The sequence below is a fragment of the Piliocolobus tephrosceles genome, chromosome X (assembly GCF_002776525.5).
Source record: "Piliocolobus tephrosceles isolate RC106 chromosome X, ASM277652v3, whole genome shotgun sequence".
Classification (NCBI taxonomy): Eukaryota; Metazoa; Chordata; class Mammalia; order Primates; family Cercopithecidae; genus Piliocolobus; species Piliocolobus tephrosceles.
In genome coordinates, this window is record NC_045455.1 from 67,539,516 (window position 1) to 67,556,665 (window position 17,150).

Sequence of the window (17,150 nt, forward strand, 5' to 3'; positions counted from 1 at the left end):
AGCTGGGTTTACAGGCATGTGCCACCACACCTGGCTAATTTTGTATTTATAGTAGAGACGGGGTTTCTCCATGTTAGTCAGGCTGGTCTCGAACTCCCAATCTCAGGTGATCTGCCCGCCTCAACCTCCCAAAGTGCTGGCATTACAGATGTGAGTCACTGCACCCAGCTTACATTGTTTTTTAAATTAAGAATCTTGTGAATACTCATTTCCGTCAGGAAATTTGTTTATGTGGTTAAAATACGAAAGGTTGTTATTGAAAAGTGTATATGCCCTCTTTTAATTAAAGATTAAGCAGAAAACTCTCATAGTCAGGAATGCTTTGCTTCTGTTTCTAAGGGACATCCCATTACCAATTAAAGAAAGTTCTAGGCTGGGCGTGGTGTCTCATGCCTGTAATCCTAGGACTTTGGGAGGCCAAGGAGGGAGTATCACTTGATCCCAGGAGTCTGAGACCAGCCTAGGCAATATAGTGAGACACTGTCTGTACAAAAAATAGAAAAAATTAGCCAGGTGTGGTGGTGCGTTCCTGTAGTTCCAGCTACTCCGGAGGCTGAGGTGGAAGGATTGAGCCCAGTAGATCATGGCTGTGGTGAGCTGTGATCATCCTGGGTGACAGAGCTAGATCTTATCTCAAAAATGAAAAAAAAAGTTTTTTAGATATAGTTCCTTGTATAAATGTGAGGGAACTATGCATTTATTAGTAACTGTTTGCCATAAAGGTTGCCATTGCAGAAAAAGGCACATAAGATAAGACCATTAAAGTGGCCATTTACAAGTCTTTTTGGAAATTTAGTTAAAAACCTGTTGGCAAAGAAATACATTTGAAAGGAACAGAAGGCTGGGCGCAGTGGCTCAAGCCTGTGATCCCAGCACTTTGGGAGGCCGAGACGGGCGGATCACAAGGTCAGGAGATCGAGACCATCCTGGCTAACACGGTGAAACCCCGTCTCTACTAAAAAATACAAAAAATTAGCCGGGCGAGGTGGTGGGCGCCTGTGGTCCCAGCTACTCGGGAGGCTGAGGCAGGAGAATGGCGTGAACCAGGGGGACAGAGCTTGCAGTGAGCTGAGATCCAGCCACTGCACTTCAGCCTGGACGACAAAACGAGACTCCGTCTCAAAAAAAAAAAGAAAGGAACAGAAAAGCCCTATGTCATTCCTTACCTAAGGGAGTAAATATCTGAACCACAGTATGAATTGAAAAGATGAACTGGAACTGTTTCTGTCTGTGCACCTGTGGTCAGCCAGTCTATTCGTTTCATGTACAGTTTTCTGACCATGAAATCCATGATTGTTTCTTAGACAACTATTTCTTTTTTACCTCTGAGGTAGAGTAATTTTTTATGTAAGTGAAGCTTTTTTTTAGTATTCTGAATGGATTTTTTTTTTTTTTTTTTTTTGAGACAGTCTCATTCTGTCACCCAGGCTAGAGTGCAGTGGTGCGATACCAGCTCACTGCAGCCTCCACCTCCTATGTTCAAGCGATCTTCCAGCCTCAGCCTCCCAAGTAGCTGGGATTACAATCATGCACTACCACGCCCGGCTAATTTTTGTGTTTTTAGTAGAGATGAAGTTTCACTGTGTTGGCCAGGCTGGTCTTGAACTCCTGACCTCAGGTGATTGAATCTGACCTGCCTTGGCCTCCCAAAGTGCTGGAATTACAGGCTTGAGCCACTGCACCTCGCCTCTGAGTGGATTTTGAAAATACTTTTTCTCTTTGTGCCATATCTCACTTTAAAAGAATTTAAAAATATGATTTTTAGAAAGATATAACTATGTTATATGTAAGAAATCCAATATTTAGAAATCAGTTTCTCATACAGGTGGCTTTGTACATGTAAATACAGTGTAGGAGCTGCTCAGGTTTTCTTGAACTAATCTGACTATCCTAGTGAATGTGTTTTATAAATAAGCTTGTAGCAGGCCTGGGAAGAGAGGAAGGGGAGCAGGCAATCCAAAAAAACAAAATAGGAGTGATGGCTGTTTTGACGATGAGTCAGAAAAGAAGAAAAATTGTCAGATAATGAGGCAATAATCATCTTGATGTAATCCAGTTAACATATAAAACAGTTTTAAGAATATACTTACTACATAAAACAAAAAACAAATGAATCATTTTAATGTTAATATATAGTCAAAAGTTTTGAACTCTTGTTTGTGAATTTCTTTCACTTTATTGTTTAAAATGCATTTCTGTACATCATTTTAAAAATAACAAAGGAGCAAAAAAATCTTGGGGCCCGTCAAATGGAAACAGTAGTGGAAGTGCTGGGTGCTTCCAGGCTCTGTGCGAACCTATTAGTATTTAATAGGAAATATGAAAAATGAAAGTGAGTGTATGTAAAAGGCAGGTACAAAAACCACTTGCATGTGGAATGTTTTTTGGGTGCTAACTAAAGGTCTGTGAGCCTGGTGTGTGCAGGCCCAGATATAGTAGTTAAGAATACTTTATTTATTTTGAGATGTAGTTTTTTGCCCTTGTTGCCAGGCTGGAGTGTAGTGGGGTGATCTCGGCTCCACCACAACCTCCACCTCCTGGGTTCAAGCGATTTTCCTGCCTCAGCCTCCCGAGTAGCTGGGATGATAGGCATGCACCACCACACCCGGCTAATTTTGTATTTTTAGTAGAGACATGGTTTCTCCATGTTGGTCAGACTGGTCTCGAACTCCCGACCTCAGGTGATCCACCTGCTTGGCCTCCCAAAGTACTGGGATTACAGGCATGAGCTACCACGCCTGGCCCAAGGATACTTCTAATCTGTTTATCTGATTTTGTCAATTTAATTAGGTAATTTTTTTTTTCTTTTTTTAAAATTGCTGCTGAATAAATAAAACTTTTGCTTTTCTGTTTTAGGTGTGAGCATTTTCGATCCATGTTCCAGTCGTATTGGAATGAAGACATGAAGGAAGTGATAGAAATCGATCAGTTTTCCTACCCAGTATACCGTGCCTTTCTCCAGTACCTCTACACAGACACAGTGGACCTGCCGCCGGAAGATGCCATAGGTACCACGGCAGCACTGGGATGGACAAGCCACATGGTCGAGAATATATCCCCTCATGTTCTTAGTCCTGAAATGTAAAAAGCTTCAGGTGTACTGACTTTAATTTGGTGCTTAAAAAGGATTTGAAGTAGATATCTTTAAAAATAGTATTATGTAGTTATTATGGTTAATAGTTCTGGACTTAGTTTATGACCATAGGGTTTTTTGTTCTAATGTCACTGAAGGACTTTTTTTTTCTTTTTCTTTTTTTTTTTTTTTGTTAATTTATTTTTATTTTAAGTTCTGGGGTACATGTGCAGGATGTGTAGGCTTGTTACATAGGTAAACTGGTGCCATGGTGGTTTGCTGCACCTATCAACCCATCACCTAGGTATTAAGCTATGGGCTTATTTTAATTTTCTAATAGTGAAGTATAAGTTGCTAATGCATTTAGCATTTGAGAAACAAAATGAGGATTGAAATTGCATTTTTTTTGCCCTTTCTTTGTACTATTGAAGAAAATGATAAAGTAAATATAGGAGAGGTGTGGAAGTAGAGGAGGCAGACAGTAAAAAGAGAATTTATTTACTCAAATTCAGACTATTGTCCACTAAGAAACTTCTAATTTACTTATACACCTCTGTTCACCAAAACAAAATCTCTGTGTATGGAAAATAATTATACATTTGATTAAGCCTTTCACATATCTTACTTTTAGGTCTTCTGGATTTGGCGACATCTTACTGTGAAAACAGACTGAAAAAACTTTGTCAGCACATTATCAAGAGAGGAATTACTGTGGAGAATGCCTTTTCGCTATTCTCTGCTGCAGTCAGATATGATGCAGAGGTAACATAAACAACAAACAGAAACCAAACCACCCTTAACTCCCTTCATGCTCATCTCCCCCTCTTCTCTTGTGAGACATGGAAAACGATGAGTCACTTCACTTCTGTTTAGGGAATCTGTGAACCCATTGAAAACTGAAATCTGCCCTTGCTTCTTAATTCGCTGTTCATTGTTTCAAAAGTCATTGTTCCTCTACTTCCGTTTCTAAGTAAGACAGGAAACGAACCAAGGTCCTAGCAGCTGTCCTGCAGGTTGGAACATAAGATGCCACACTAACTGGACTAACAAACAGCATATTTTAGTTTCAGGTCTTTCTCAGTGTCAGCATATGTGTTTATTTCAAGACTCACCTTGCTGTCTTCCCACCTCTACCCTGTCATAAGCTGGGGATGCGTATGATTTGTATCTCTGTACTCTCTGCAATTCTATCAGTGTCTAATTATAGCTCACAGTTATTTACCCGTTAAGAACTTGCTGTGGACTCCTTTTGTTTTTGCACTGGGTTGAGTTCTTATCTGGGATTCACAGATCTCTTGAGCCTGTGAATTAATGGGCTTTTGGGAGCCTGAAAATTTGTGTGCATTTTTTTGAAGAACCAAAGCATCAGACTGTAAGCTCCTCGTGAGTAGGAACTGTCTCTCATTCATCTGCATACCCTATAGTGCCTGGCACATGTTAGGCACCTGATGATAAATGTTTGTTGAACTGAATGAAGATAGTACCTTAAAGGAAGCATTGAGGATGATCAGTGAGCTAAAGACAGGTATGGTTGGTTTCACAGATTCAGAGAGAATAAAAGGTAGAGAGCAATAGCCTTGGAGTTTCAGAATGTCTAGCTAAGGTATGCATGTAGAATGATACAGTTAGCCTATCCTTGCAGATATTTTGTTGTTGTTGGACAAAACAGATTATCTGGTATCAAGGAGTTTATCAAACACGTGCGAAGATCTGCAGCTGTGTCCTTTGAGGAATAACAGAGGACAAACTTCATCACACTTAGGGATGAAAGTTGACCGCGATGTTTTCAAAATGTATCCTATTTTTGTTTGAGGCTATATTATGATTATAAATGTGTGATAAGGTCAAATATAGCTGACTTTGTCTGCAGCCCCACAGTGGGTGGAATGATGATCAAAGTAAATCATTTCTAATAGAAAATGGAGGTAATGGTTTTTTTCCTGCCCTTCCTGTGACACCCTGAACCTCTTTATTAGAAATGCTGTTTCTTTAGATTTTATTTCCACCTGGTGATAGAATTTTACATTGGGTCAGTGCCTTTTTTGTCCATTTGGTGACTGGTGTTAGAATCCTCTCCGGGCCTCTCCACGCTCCTCCTCCCTGTTAACGAGTTCCATAGTCAGGATCAGACCTTGCTGACTAACACCAGTGAGAACAACCTGGGCAGAGGCAGATGTCCCAGCTCAAGTTGCTGGAAATTTCTTCCTCATCTTCAGCTAAGATCTGTCCTAGGAAGTTTACAGAAAAAGCCTTCTGCTGCTGCTTCATGTGCCAGCAGGTCATTTCCTTTACCAGTTTTCGTTTTTCTCATATTAAGTATAAACACGATAAAAACTTTCTTTAGAAAGACTCCAAATACATGTGATTCCCCAGAGTCTGTCCCAGTGTGGGCACGGAGCTGGCGCTCAAAAATGCATGTTGAATTAAATGAATGAGTGAAAACATTTGAAAATACCTCACCATGAAGGTGTGCTTTGAAAAAATAAATGGCCAGGCTTGGAGCTCACGCCTGTAATCCCAGCACTTTGGGTGGCCAAGGTGGGCGGATCACTTGAGATCAGGAGTTTGAGACCAACCTGGCCAACATGGTGAAACCCTGTCTCTACTAAAAATACAAAAATTAGCAGGGCGTGGTGGTGCGTGCCTGTAATCCCAGCTACTCGGGAGGCTGAGGCAGGAGAATTGCTTGAACCTGGGAGGCAGAAGTTGCACCACTGCACTCCAGCCTGGGCAACAAAGGAAGACTCTGTCTCAAAAAAAAAAAAGTTTAAAAAAACTTAAAATCCTACAAATATTACACATTCAACGTAGAAAATTAGAGAATAGAAAGAAGACAAAAAGAAAGAGTCACTTCTTTATTTCTAGGGCATATATGTGTGTGTGTGTGTGTGTGTGTGTATTTACAATTTATATGTAATTTTTTTTCCCTGGTGATACAGGGTCTTGCTCTGTCGCCCAGGCTAAAGCGTAGTGGTGTGATCACAGCTTACTGTAGCCTCAACTTCCCGGGCTCAAGCAGTCCTCCTTCCTTCCCAGTCCAGGAACTGGGACTACGGGCGTGTGCCACTGCACCCAGCCAATTTGTTATTTTTTGTTTTTTGTGTAAACAGGGTTTCATTATGTTGCCCAGGCTGCCTTGAACTTCTGGGCTCAAGTGTCCCTCCCACCTCAGCCTCCCAAAGTGCTCAGATTATAGGCATGAGCCACTGCGCCAGGCCTCTTTCTAGGGCATATTTCTTAGGTTGTAATACAAGTTACATAATTGACTAATGTGCTTTTACATTTTATTTCCTTAATACTATAAGATATAGTGAGTATATGAATGAAGTTCTGGAGTACAAAATTAAAACCCATAGCTGGGCACAGTGGCTCATGCCTGTATTCCAGCTACTCAGGATGCTGAAGTGGGAGGATTGCTTGAGGCTAGGAGTTTGGGACCAGCCTGGACAACATAGTGAGACCGCCATCTCTTAGAAGGAAAGCCCTCTTATTGTGTTTATTAGTTGATTGGAAGCTACTGATGAGTCAGATTAGAAATTGACTGCAAAAACTATTATTTTTAGAGCTCAACTTGGAGATACTAGATGACTTTGCGTTCGTTTTGTGGGCCAAACTGCTAGGAAGATGGAGACTACCTGCTTCCAATGTTTATTCTCTTTCTACGAAAGGATCTGAGGTTCCTCCATGCCCCCTTTTGACAAGATAGCTTTGAAGCAAATGTACATGCAGTAAAGCAACAAAAACGTATGGACTCAGTAGTAACAGGGAGTTTCAAAAGTCAGTTGATGATTGTAGAGCTCTTGCTATGAACGTGTTATCAAACTGTCCACAAGTTTTATTAAGAAGGACTTGACAAAGGAGCATTGAAATATTCCTTTGGTGCAGACCTGAATAAGTATTGACATCAGGGAGAAAATGTGGATAAAACATTGTTTCAAGATAGATCAGCCGCACACTGTAAACTGATTCTTTTCAGGAAATTTTTTATTTTTATGTGTATTTGAACATTAAGAGAAACAGCTGGGAAGTATTCTTTGTTTAATCAGAGTAGAGAACTTTCCAGAAAATTCTATGCGCTGAGCAACTTATATCTTATGATCTTGCTTTTGGAGGGGAGCAATAAACACGAGCCCAGGAATCTAATTCTGAAGTTGATCTGGGGTCTGAGTATTGGACAGCTTGGTGCTAAGGCTTGGTGGCCAGCATTTTTTTCTTCTTTTGGTGGCCCAAATTAAAAGTCTTCAATCAGCAGTAGGCTGACACATGTTTTTTGCATAATGAGATAAATTATGTTTTTCCCATATGGTAGAATGTTTAAGTACATTTTGAAAATAAAACAAAACTTCTTTGATTTGGAATATTTTGTACTTGGTGTGCTATAACATGAATTATAGACTGACAGTTTGGGGTTTTATTTTTGCAGTTACTTTAACAGCAGGTTGGACAGAGTTAGGTGTGGTTCGTGATCTTGTGTCATCTGGGACGTGTCTTGGGGGAAGCTGTAATGCCGAGGCACCTGCTCTCCCTGGTTAGGTGGTCTTCAAATTATTAACATTCAACTAGTTTAGCTTTGGAGTTTTAGGACGGGGTAAGAACTCCCTTAGAGGCTGCATTAGCGTTTTTAAAAATGAAGGTATTAAGATCATCAATTCTCTGTGTTTTGTTTTGTTACTAAAGAAAATTTGTGGAAAGGAAAAACAACTTATATTCAGAATATATATATATATTGATTGGAATAGTTTAAGTGTTGAAAGATTTGGAATGATTTATAAATTATTTCAGAAGAGCAGTTTTTATTTTTATCTTCTTTACTAATGACAATAAATCTGGTATTTTATCTCATTTGCGTTAGAACACTTTATAATCATTCCACCACATAACGTCATAAACAGAGTTTAGTTTCTAATACCAAGAAGACTATATTAGACCCTTCCATTTTTATACTCTTCACTTCCCTATTCCATGGGCTGTAAGAGGACTCTTTCATTCTGTCAGGAACTTTGTTCATCTCCTGATCACATGATCCTTCTTGTCCTTCTTGGAATTGTTTTATTTAAAGCCCAGTTAGAAGTAAGAAGTCAACTGTAACCAACCCTGTTATAGTTGACTTCTCACTTGGGCAAGAGTTGCATTTTCTTGCCTGTGTTATTGAAGATTTGATGCTTTGCAGAATGAAAGGAACAGATTATGTAGATTCTTACAATACGAAAGAGAGGTCAAGTCAGAAGGGCATTTGTCTAATTCGCTCATTAAGGGCAAACCGACGGTGGGCACTGGTTGCTAAGTGGTTCTGCTTGACTGTGCCACTCTCTGGTGAACTTGCAAATTCAAACGTCCCTCACCACGTGCGTTCAGGACTTCCTTTTTCATAGATCTGCCTCAATCAAAGTTTAATTAGTTACTTACACAACCCAGATTTAGATTGTTTTCAGCATTCTCTAGTTTGACTTTTAATGTTTGGAACTTTTGAATATTTATTGCATACCCAGATGCCTCAGCAGTTCAAACTAATTGGAGGGGGAGGGAAGGCAGTTTGATAGAACCATTTTCATGAGTGTAGAAAGTGAATTGTGATTAGTGGCACCATTTGTATACCTACATTGTGTATAAAACTTCTTTTTTTTTTTTGAGACGGAGTTTTACTCCTGTCTCCCAGGCTGGAGTGCAGTGGCACGATCTCTGCTCATGGCAACCTCTGCCTCTTGGGTTCAAGCAATTCTCCTGCCTCGGCCTCCCGAGGAGCTGGGATTACAGGCATGCGCCACCATATCCAGCTAATTTTTGTATTTTTTTTTTTTTTTTTTTTTTTTAGTAGAAACAGGGTTTCTCCATGTTGGCCAGGTTGGTCTCGAACTCCTGACCTCAGGTGATCCGCCTACCTTGGCCTCCCAAAGTGCTGGGATTACAGGCGTGAGCCACTGTACCTGGCCATAGAACTTCTTAAAGTTTATACTCAAGGTATTTGCTGTACAATTAGTAAGCTGAATAAACTCACTTCAAACTCACTTTTTCATATACAGTAAAAAGATCTTGAGTTCTACATCAATAGACACAAAAGTGATGAGGTTTGATGCCAGAGTTCAGTGCACTCTTCCTGTGAATTTGAAATTATGTCATTAAAATTTAATACTTAAAGATTCTTATCTGATATATTACATGATTTAAATAACTTTCTGTCGTTATGACTGGCTACTTCCAAAGTTATGTGTGAATAAAGTTTTCTGTTTTTGATAACTAAATTTTAAAATGTGACTTTTATGTCCCTGTGGAATATAATTTAGTCCCAAGAGCTATTTATTAATCATTGTGTGATAATGCGAGGCATAGTGATTTTTCTTTTTTTTGAGATGGAGTCTTGCTGTGTTGCCCAGGCTGGAGTGCAGTGGCGCGATCTCCGCTCACTGCAAGCTCCGCCTCCCGGGTTCACGCCATTCTCCTGCCTCAGCCTGCGGAGTAGCTGGGACTACGGGCACTCACCACCACGCACGGCTAAGTTTTTCTATTTTCCTAGAGACGGGGTTTCACCATGTTTGCCAGGATGGTCTCAATCTCCTGACCTTGTGATCCGCCCGCCTCGGCCTCCCAAAGTGCTGGGATTACAGGCGTGAGCCACCACGCCCGGCCGCTTTTTCTTGAATAATAATCTGAGAGGGAATGCTTTATCCAGTTTCACATTTTAGTTTATTATAAGATATAGAGCATTTAGTTATGCATTTAGCCCACTGGGAATCTCTGATTAAAAACAAGAATCCAGAGACTGTGCTAACATCCTAAGTGCATTTCAAATTATCTAGAAAACAAACAAACAAAACAGCAGCTGGCTGGTACTCATTAGCTGTGGTTTATCTCTCTTTTTTTTTTTTTTTTTTTTTTTTTTTTTTTTGGAGGCTGAATCTTGCTCTTTTGCCCAGGCTGGAGTGCAGTAGCTTAATCTCGGCTCACTGCAACCTCCCCTTCCTGGGTTCAAGTAATTCTCCTGCTTCAGCCTCCTGAGTAGCTGGGATTACAGGTGCACGCCACCACACCCGGCTAATTTTTGTATTTTTAGTAGAGACGGGGTTTCACCATGTTGGTCAAGCTGGTCTCGAACCCGTGACCTTGTGATCCACTCACCTCAGCCTCCCAAAGTGCTGAGATTACAAGCATGAGCCACTGCGCCTGGCCTGTGGTTTATCTCTTAATGGTTATGTGACTGGGTGGGTTTCTGGAGTTTACTCTAGGGTATCTTTTAGCCAGGGACAGGAGGACCCTTAGAACAAGGAAATCATTTTGCCGATGTCTGTTCTGAGAGCAGCAAAGGGGTCTCTCCATGTTTGTGTGGGCGCCTTCCACTCTGTCTAACATTCTCACCTCGTGGTGGCTGGAAATGTGCGGTCAAAACCTGCGGTTGAAATGTTGTCGAGCTTCTGGTTCGATAGAACCCAGAGTAATGACCTTCAATTTAGAACTTACCAGCTAGCCAAGTTATAATAAAGTCAAGCTATTTGTGATAAGAGCTTTTAGTGTAATTTCCTTTTATATATTGAGTCTTTGCATGCATTTCAGGTGCCTGATCGATTTAATAATATATATTCCAACATCCTGAGGGACAGACTATATTAAAGTTTGGCAGGGGATGAAAGGGTGGATTAGCACAGGCAGGGATTGATTTTGAAATGGTTCTGGTGTGCCACTTGTGGATGTTACTTCCCTGAATGTTGGTAATTGGCGACTTCTGTTTGTCTGACTGAAAACTAATCTGTGTAAATATACTTCTGTGGGATTGACTTTCTGAGATATTAGTGTGGTGAAAGTTGTAGTATTACTATTCTTCATGGCTTTAAAAATAAAGTCATTATTAGGAGAGCGTAAAAGTGAATTTAAGGTGAATTTTTTGGGATTTTCTTTCAGAGCCTCTGCTCGGTCCCCCAGGCTAGAGTGCAGTGGTGCAATCTCCGCTCACTGCAACCTCTGCCTCCCGGGCTCAAGCGATTCTCCTGCCTCAGTCTCCCGAGTAGCTGGGATTATAGGCACCCATCAGCACGCCTGGCTAATTTTTGTATTTCTACTAGAGACGGGGTTTCCCAATGTTGGCCAGGCTGGTCTCGAACTCCTGACCTTCCACCCGCCTCGGCCTCCCAAAAGTGCTGGGATTACAGGCGTGAGCCACTGTGCCTGGCTGGAATTTTCTTTTTAATGTGCCACTTTAGGTTGACCATATCTCTTCGTTACCTTTCTGTTTCTTAAACTAACCCACAGCTTAATTCTTTTCTCTGATGTCTCCATGTGACAAAACACATTCTGTGGAATAAAGTGGCATTCATTCTGCCTTTTACAACAATGTCTTTGACTATAACTAGATTATGTGATAATCATGCAGGAAATTCTTTCCCCTGTAGATCTTGTGTGTGTGTGTGTGTGTGTGTGTTTTGAAGCGTCACACTTTGAGTTAGGGGACCATTGCTCTTACTGTGTTGAATAAATAGTATGTTTTTGTCACACCTACCTGTGGTCACCTTTTGCCTAGTTTTAGGTATCTGGCCTCTCAAATATCTTTTCTGGGGGAGGGTGAGAGATTTGGGGTGAAGGGCTTAGAGAGAAGTGATTCAATCAAAGTTGCCTAAAAAAGCCCTTTTTGTTTTTATTTTTGTTGTGTGTGTCCAGGATTTAGAAGAATTCTGCTTTAAGTTTTGCATCAATCATTTGACAGAAGTTACACAGACTGCAGCATTTTGGCAAATGGATGGCCCTCTGCTAAAGGAATTCATTGCTAAAGCCAGTAAATGTGGAGCCTTTAAGAACTGAAGCGCAAGGCTGCTGGGCTCTGTGTGAGTGCTCTGGGGCACTGTTGAGGATGTGTCCAGTTTGTGCTCTACGGGTGATGTAATTCTGCAGGTAAAAGACCATCAGGTTGTTTTTTTCCCACATCTGGGACACAGTTGTCTGTGTAAGAACATGTCAAGGGTGTATGGCTTTTCTTGAGCCCATTTGAAACAACTCTTGTTTCCAGATAAGTGTATTTTAAATGTGACCTTTCTTAAATTTGGGCTGGTACATGTAAAAGGGTGAAAGTTTAGTCGTTTTTGGTCTTGTTTTCGTTTTTGATTAGAGGAACTTCTGAACTTGGAAAGGGGAAGTTGGCAGCAACTCTCCTGGGCCACATATCAACAATCTTCTGGCAGCAGGAGCAGTGATAGTTGGGGAATTGTGAGATGAATGGAGAGGCCCCATCGTGAATTAAAGATGCTGACCTGGGGATTGTTAAGTGCTGTCTTAGTTGCTAGCTCAGTAGCCTTACTGTGAAGGAATAATTAAGATTGTTTCAGACTTTTGTTTGTGTGCTTGTGTTGATGACTTTTTTAACTTCAAGATATATCAAAGTAATATTCAGTTTAACATAAGTTAAACCTATTGAAATGATAATTATGTAAAGATAAATTTTCTAGGTTAGTCAAGATTTCTCTTAAGATTTAAGTGCATAAAGAGTAGTAATTTAGAAGTATCCGTGGAAAGTTGAAAATGAAAGAAATTTGATGAAGGTGAATATTTTATAAATTAGAATCTCCACTACTAATCCAACAGTGTTTTATTTCATTAAGGTAGAGCTTGAGAACTCAAGTTCAAATTGTACCCCCCACCTTCTTCTATAAATGCAAACTTAAGAGGAAAATAATGACATATATACTCTTGCCTTCCTAAATTATGGCTGCTGAATCATCATATCTACAATATATGACTGGAAGAAATGGTTCTTCAAGTCAGCCAGCCCTCTTACAGGACTTAATGGAATTTGCTTTACCTATTTTAGGTCAAATCTATCACACACTGGCTTATTTGAAACTTTATCATCTTTCACTTTTGGTTTCCTCTGTTTTTAAACATCTTAGGTATAACATTTAGCACAATCTCACCTTGAAAAAGCACCCAAATTATGGCGTTCCTGAAAAGATCCTATTAAAAGACGGTAGTTGTTTTGAAGTGGTTATGAAAGGTGACTTTGGGGCATGAGAGTGTTCAACTGTGAGTTTCATCATGCGTGTCCATTGAGCTTGCTTTAAGAACAATGTTTTGCTTTGCTCTCTGGTCCATGAACTCATTTCCATTGGAGTGAGCTCCCTTAGTGAACTTTGTCTCCTGCTTGGAAGGTCTGTCTCTCTTCTGAACCTGGAGCCTGAGTACATTTTCAGAGCCAAATTACAGGTGGGTGAAGACATGCTGCAGTTACTATTTTTAGCAATGTTTTTAAATTTGTGTCTATTGGGGTGGGAAGGGGAGTGAGGCCTCAAAGATAGGAATTCATTGATAGCTGAAATAGAGACAAGCCTAGTAGCTCCAGCCCCCTTTTCTTGACCATACCACAAGTGATTGAAGCCCAGTGAATTATTCTGTTAGAATTCATTCTACAACATGATAGAACCTTTCTTACTAGGTTCAGAAATGCACATTGATTTGTGCTGTGATGGGTGGTGTTTGTAACAATCACTGTTGTATAGGCTTATGATCTGAGCAAAATGTGAACTTTAGTTATGTTTACTATTGCTCTTGAAAAATTTTTTTTCAAAAAAAGCACAAATTAAAGTAGTAAATTCATATCCATAGATAGTTCATTCATTCTACAAATATTTACCAAGTTCCTAATATAAGTGAAAGACCACTTCTCATGTTAGATTACTAAGTCATTTATGTATGTGTGGCAGTGAAGAGAACAAGTCCTTCAAAAAGCATTTGATCATCTTTATTTTTTTTAAATACACTCTCTTATTTTTCTACTTGGTTTTGTTGTTAATCATAGCAGGATATGACAACTCTTATTTGAACTGATTTTTTCATCTAATATAATAATGGAAGCCAAAGTATTCATATTTCTTAAGATAGCCCTAAATGTACTCTTGAACTTCTTACTGGAACAATGTTTGATACTCTAGTATATGGGCTGTATTTATGTAATATTTAGAATGACATGTTAATAAACAAAGTAACATTAAAACAGGCACGTAGAGTTGTTGTTTTCACTGAAAATCAGTAGTCTGCAGCCCTAAAAAGGAAAGATATTCTGACACATGGTACACAGAGATGAACTTAAGGATATTATGCTAAGTGAAATAAGCCAGTCACAGACAAATACTATGTGATGCCACTTGTGTGATGTACTTAGTCAAATTCATAGAGACATAGTAGAATGGCCATTGCCAGTGTCTGAGGGGAGAGGAGAATGGGGAACTTGTTTAATGGATACAGAGTTTCAGTTTACCAAGATGAAGAGTCCTTTAGGTCCGGGGTCCCCAGCCCTTAGGCCACAGACCCATATCGGTCCCTGGCCTGTTGGGAAGAGGTCGCACAATGGGAGGTGAGTGAGCATGACCGCCTGAGTTCCGCCTCCTGTCAGATCAGTGGCAACATTAGAACATTAGATTCTCATAGGAGTGCAAACCCTATAGTGAACTGAGTATGCAAGGGATCTAGGTTGTGTGTTCCGTATGAGAATCTAATGTCTGAGGTAGGACAGTTTCTGCCCAAAACCATCCTCCCCACCCCCCACCAACCGCCCCATCCCCACGGTCCATGGAAAAATTGTCTTCCACGAAACCAGTCCCTGGTGCCAAAAAGGTTGGGGACCGCTGCTTTAGGTGGATGGTGGTGACGGTTGCACAAAAATGAATGTTTAATGCCATTGAAGCATATATTTAAAAAGATTGGGATGGCAAATTTTAGGTTATATATATTTTACCACAACAAAAAAAAATCAGTAGTGTGATTCTTAATGGGTATCAGGCTAAAAATAGGCACACCATGAACATGTCAACTGCTTGATTCTCAACTATACACAAACACATATCATAGAAATCTTTGGATTTTATTCCTGCTGAAAGGTAGTACAGTTGAACTGGCACAGTAGAAAAATGTGTCTGTACCTTTGGGGGTACTTAAATGAAGGGAAAGACATATTCTTCATCCTCAAGGAATATATGAATTATTAGGAGAGAGGGAGATAGGTTTAGGAATTAACGACACAATGAGATACTTATAAAGAGCTTTTCATAACAGTCAGTGAGAGAAAACCAAATAGGATGATACGGTTTGGCTGTGTGTCCCCACCCAAATCTCATCTTGCATTGTAATCTTCAGGTGTTGAGGGAGAGACCTGGTGGGAGGTGACTGGATTATGGAGGCTGTTTCCCCGATGCTGTTATGCTAGTGAGGGAGTTCTCATGAGATCTGATGGTTTTATAAATGGCAGTTCTCCCTGGGCTTTGCGTGCTCTTGTTCACCTGCCACACGTAAGGCGGGCCTCTTCCCCTTCCGCCACAATTGTAAGTTTCTTGAGGCCTCCCCAGCCATGCGGAACTGAGTCCATTAAATGTCTTTCCTTTATAAATTACCCAGTCTCTGGTATTTCTTCATACCAGTGTGAGAATGGACTAATACAGAAATAGGGTTACACATGACAAGCAGTTAGTTGTTCTGAAGATAACGCTTGTGTTGGGTAGGGGAAAATATAAAGTGTCCTTTTAGCTCATCTCCAAAAAGTTAGAGGCACAAGCAAAGGCTTAGAGATGGGGGCTAATGAGCCTTCCAGAACTGACCATAATTAAGTTTGGTTAGAATGGAGAAAATAAGCCAGAAATGTTGGCAAGGGAGTGTGTGTGGGTGCGTGCATGTGTTTTACGTTTATTTCCCACAGTGCCAGACGTTGTGCTCTCTGCTTCACATTTTATTTACTGTCCATATTTTGTCCCTTAAGGTAGGCAGCATTATTCTCAGATTAAATACTCGGATTCAGGTTTTTCAGTAGTGACATAGCTGAAGTTCATACTCGGGTCTGCCTTAGAGGTTGCCCAGTAGCCGGCCTCATGGCCACAAAACACATGGTGCTCCATGGTGCACAGTTACATGCTGTGAGTCATAGCTTAAATGTGAAAGTAAAGTGGGGGAACAAATTTTTTTTTTAAATAAAGATCATGACATCAAAATGATTAGTCAGATAAACTTCGCTTAGATGGCTGGGCACGGTAGCTCATGCCTATAATCCTGGCACTTTGGGAGGCCGAGGTAGGCGGATCACGAGGTCAAGAGATCGAGACCATCCTGGCTAACACGGTGAAACCCCGCCTCTACTAAAAATACAAAAGTTAGCTGGGCGTGGTGGTGCGCGCCTGTAGTCCCAGCTACTCGGGAGGCTGAGGCAGGAGAATCGCTTGAACCTGGGAGGTAGAGGTTGCCTAGGGGAAATCTATTCAGAGGTTGTTGGATGGGATCTTCGCTTCTCTAGTTTTTAAAATGCTCCACATGATTCTGATGTGTGGCCAGATTTGAAATCCACTGGTTTAGATTCTGTCCCTAAGATATAAGAACTTAGGCTAGGGCTGCCGATACAACAGGAATGGAATGTTCTTTTTCATCTCCTGCAAATATTTTTCAAGTACTTATTTATTACATGTCAGACACCATGCTGGAGATTCATGCTGGAGACTCGGTTTAAACCCATTTTGAGATGTAATATTATTGCAAGTCAGAGTACCACGGTAAAAAATGAGAACTGTGAATGTGAGGTTTTCAGGGGTCAGATGTGGTAGTGTGGGCGTAAAAACCAGAACTGTATATTATTAGGTTGAGAAAAATGTTAAGTGTCAATTTTATTTCATTCTTGCTTACTCCTGGTAATGTTCTTATTCAGAGTCCAGTTTAAAATTTAGGTATTTGTTTTGAAGATGATGAATCCCAACGTGATAACTGTGGCTGAAAAGGGATTTTTTCTTTTTTTTTTTTGAGACGGAGTCTTGTTCTGTCGCCCAGGCTGGAGTGCAGTGGCCGGATCTCAGCTCACTGCAAGCTCCGCCTCCCGGGTTTATGCCATTCTCCTGCCTCAGCCTCCGGAGTAGCTGGGACTACAGGCGCCCGCCACCTCGCCCAGCTAGTTTTTTGTATTTTTTAGTAGAGACGGGGTTTCACCGTGTTCGCCAGGATGGTCTCGATCTCCTGACCTCCTGATCCGCCCGTCTCGGCCTCCCAAAGTGCTGGGATTACAGGCTTGAGCCACCGCGCCCGGCCTGAAAAGGGATTTTTCAAAAGCAGAGTTTGTGACATGAAAACAGGCAAA

General features: G+C 40.7%; 1 protein-coding gene across 5 annotated transcripts in view; it reads left to right on the forward strand.

The window, feature by feature from the left end:
• Window positions 1-14,043, forward strand: part of RCBTB1 (RCC1 and BTB domain containing protein 1) — a 54,255-nt gene extending 40,212 nt beyond the window's left edge. For all 5 annotated transcript variants that reach the window (XM_023187309.3, XM_023187312.3, XM_023187311.3 and 2 more), the window contains 3 exons: window positions 2,857-3,008; window positions 3,705-3,835; window positions 11,717-14,043. In XM_023187309.3, the coding sequence (XP_023043077.1) occupies window positions 2,857-3,008; window positions 3,705-3,835; window positions 11,717-11,857 (424 nt within the window). In that variant the 3' untranslated portion in view covers window positions 11,858-14,043. The remainder of the gene's footprint in view (window positions 1-2,856; window positions 3,009-3,704; window positions 3,836-11,716) is intronic.
• Window positions 14,044-17,150: the final 3,107 nt, after the last annotated feature.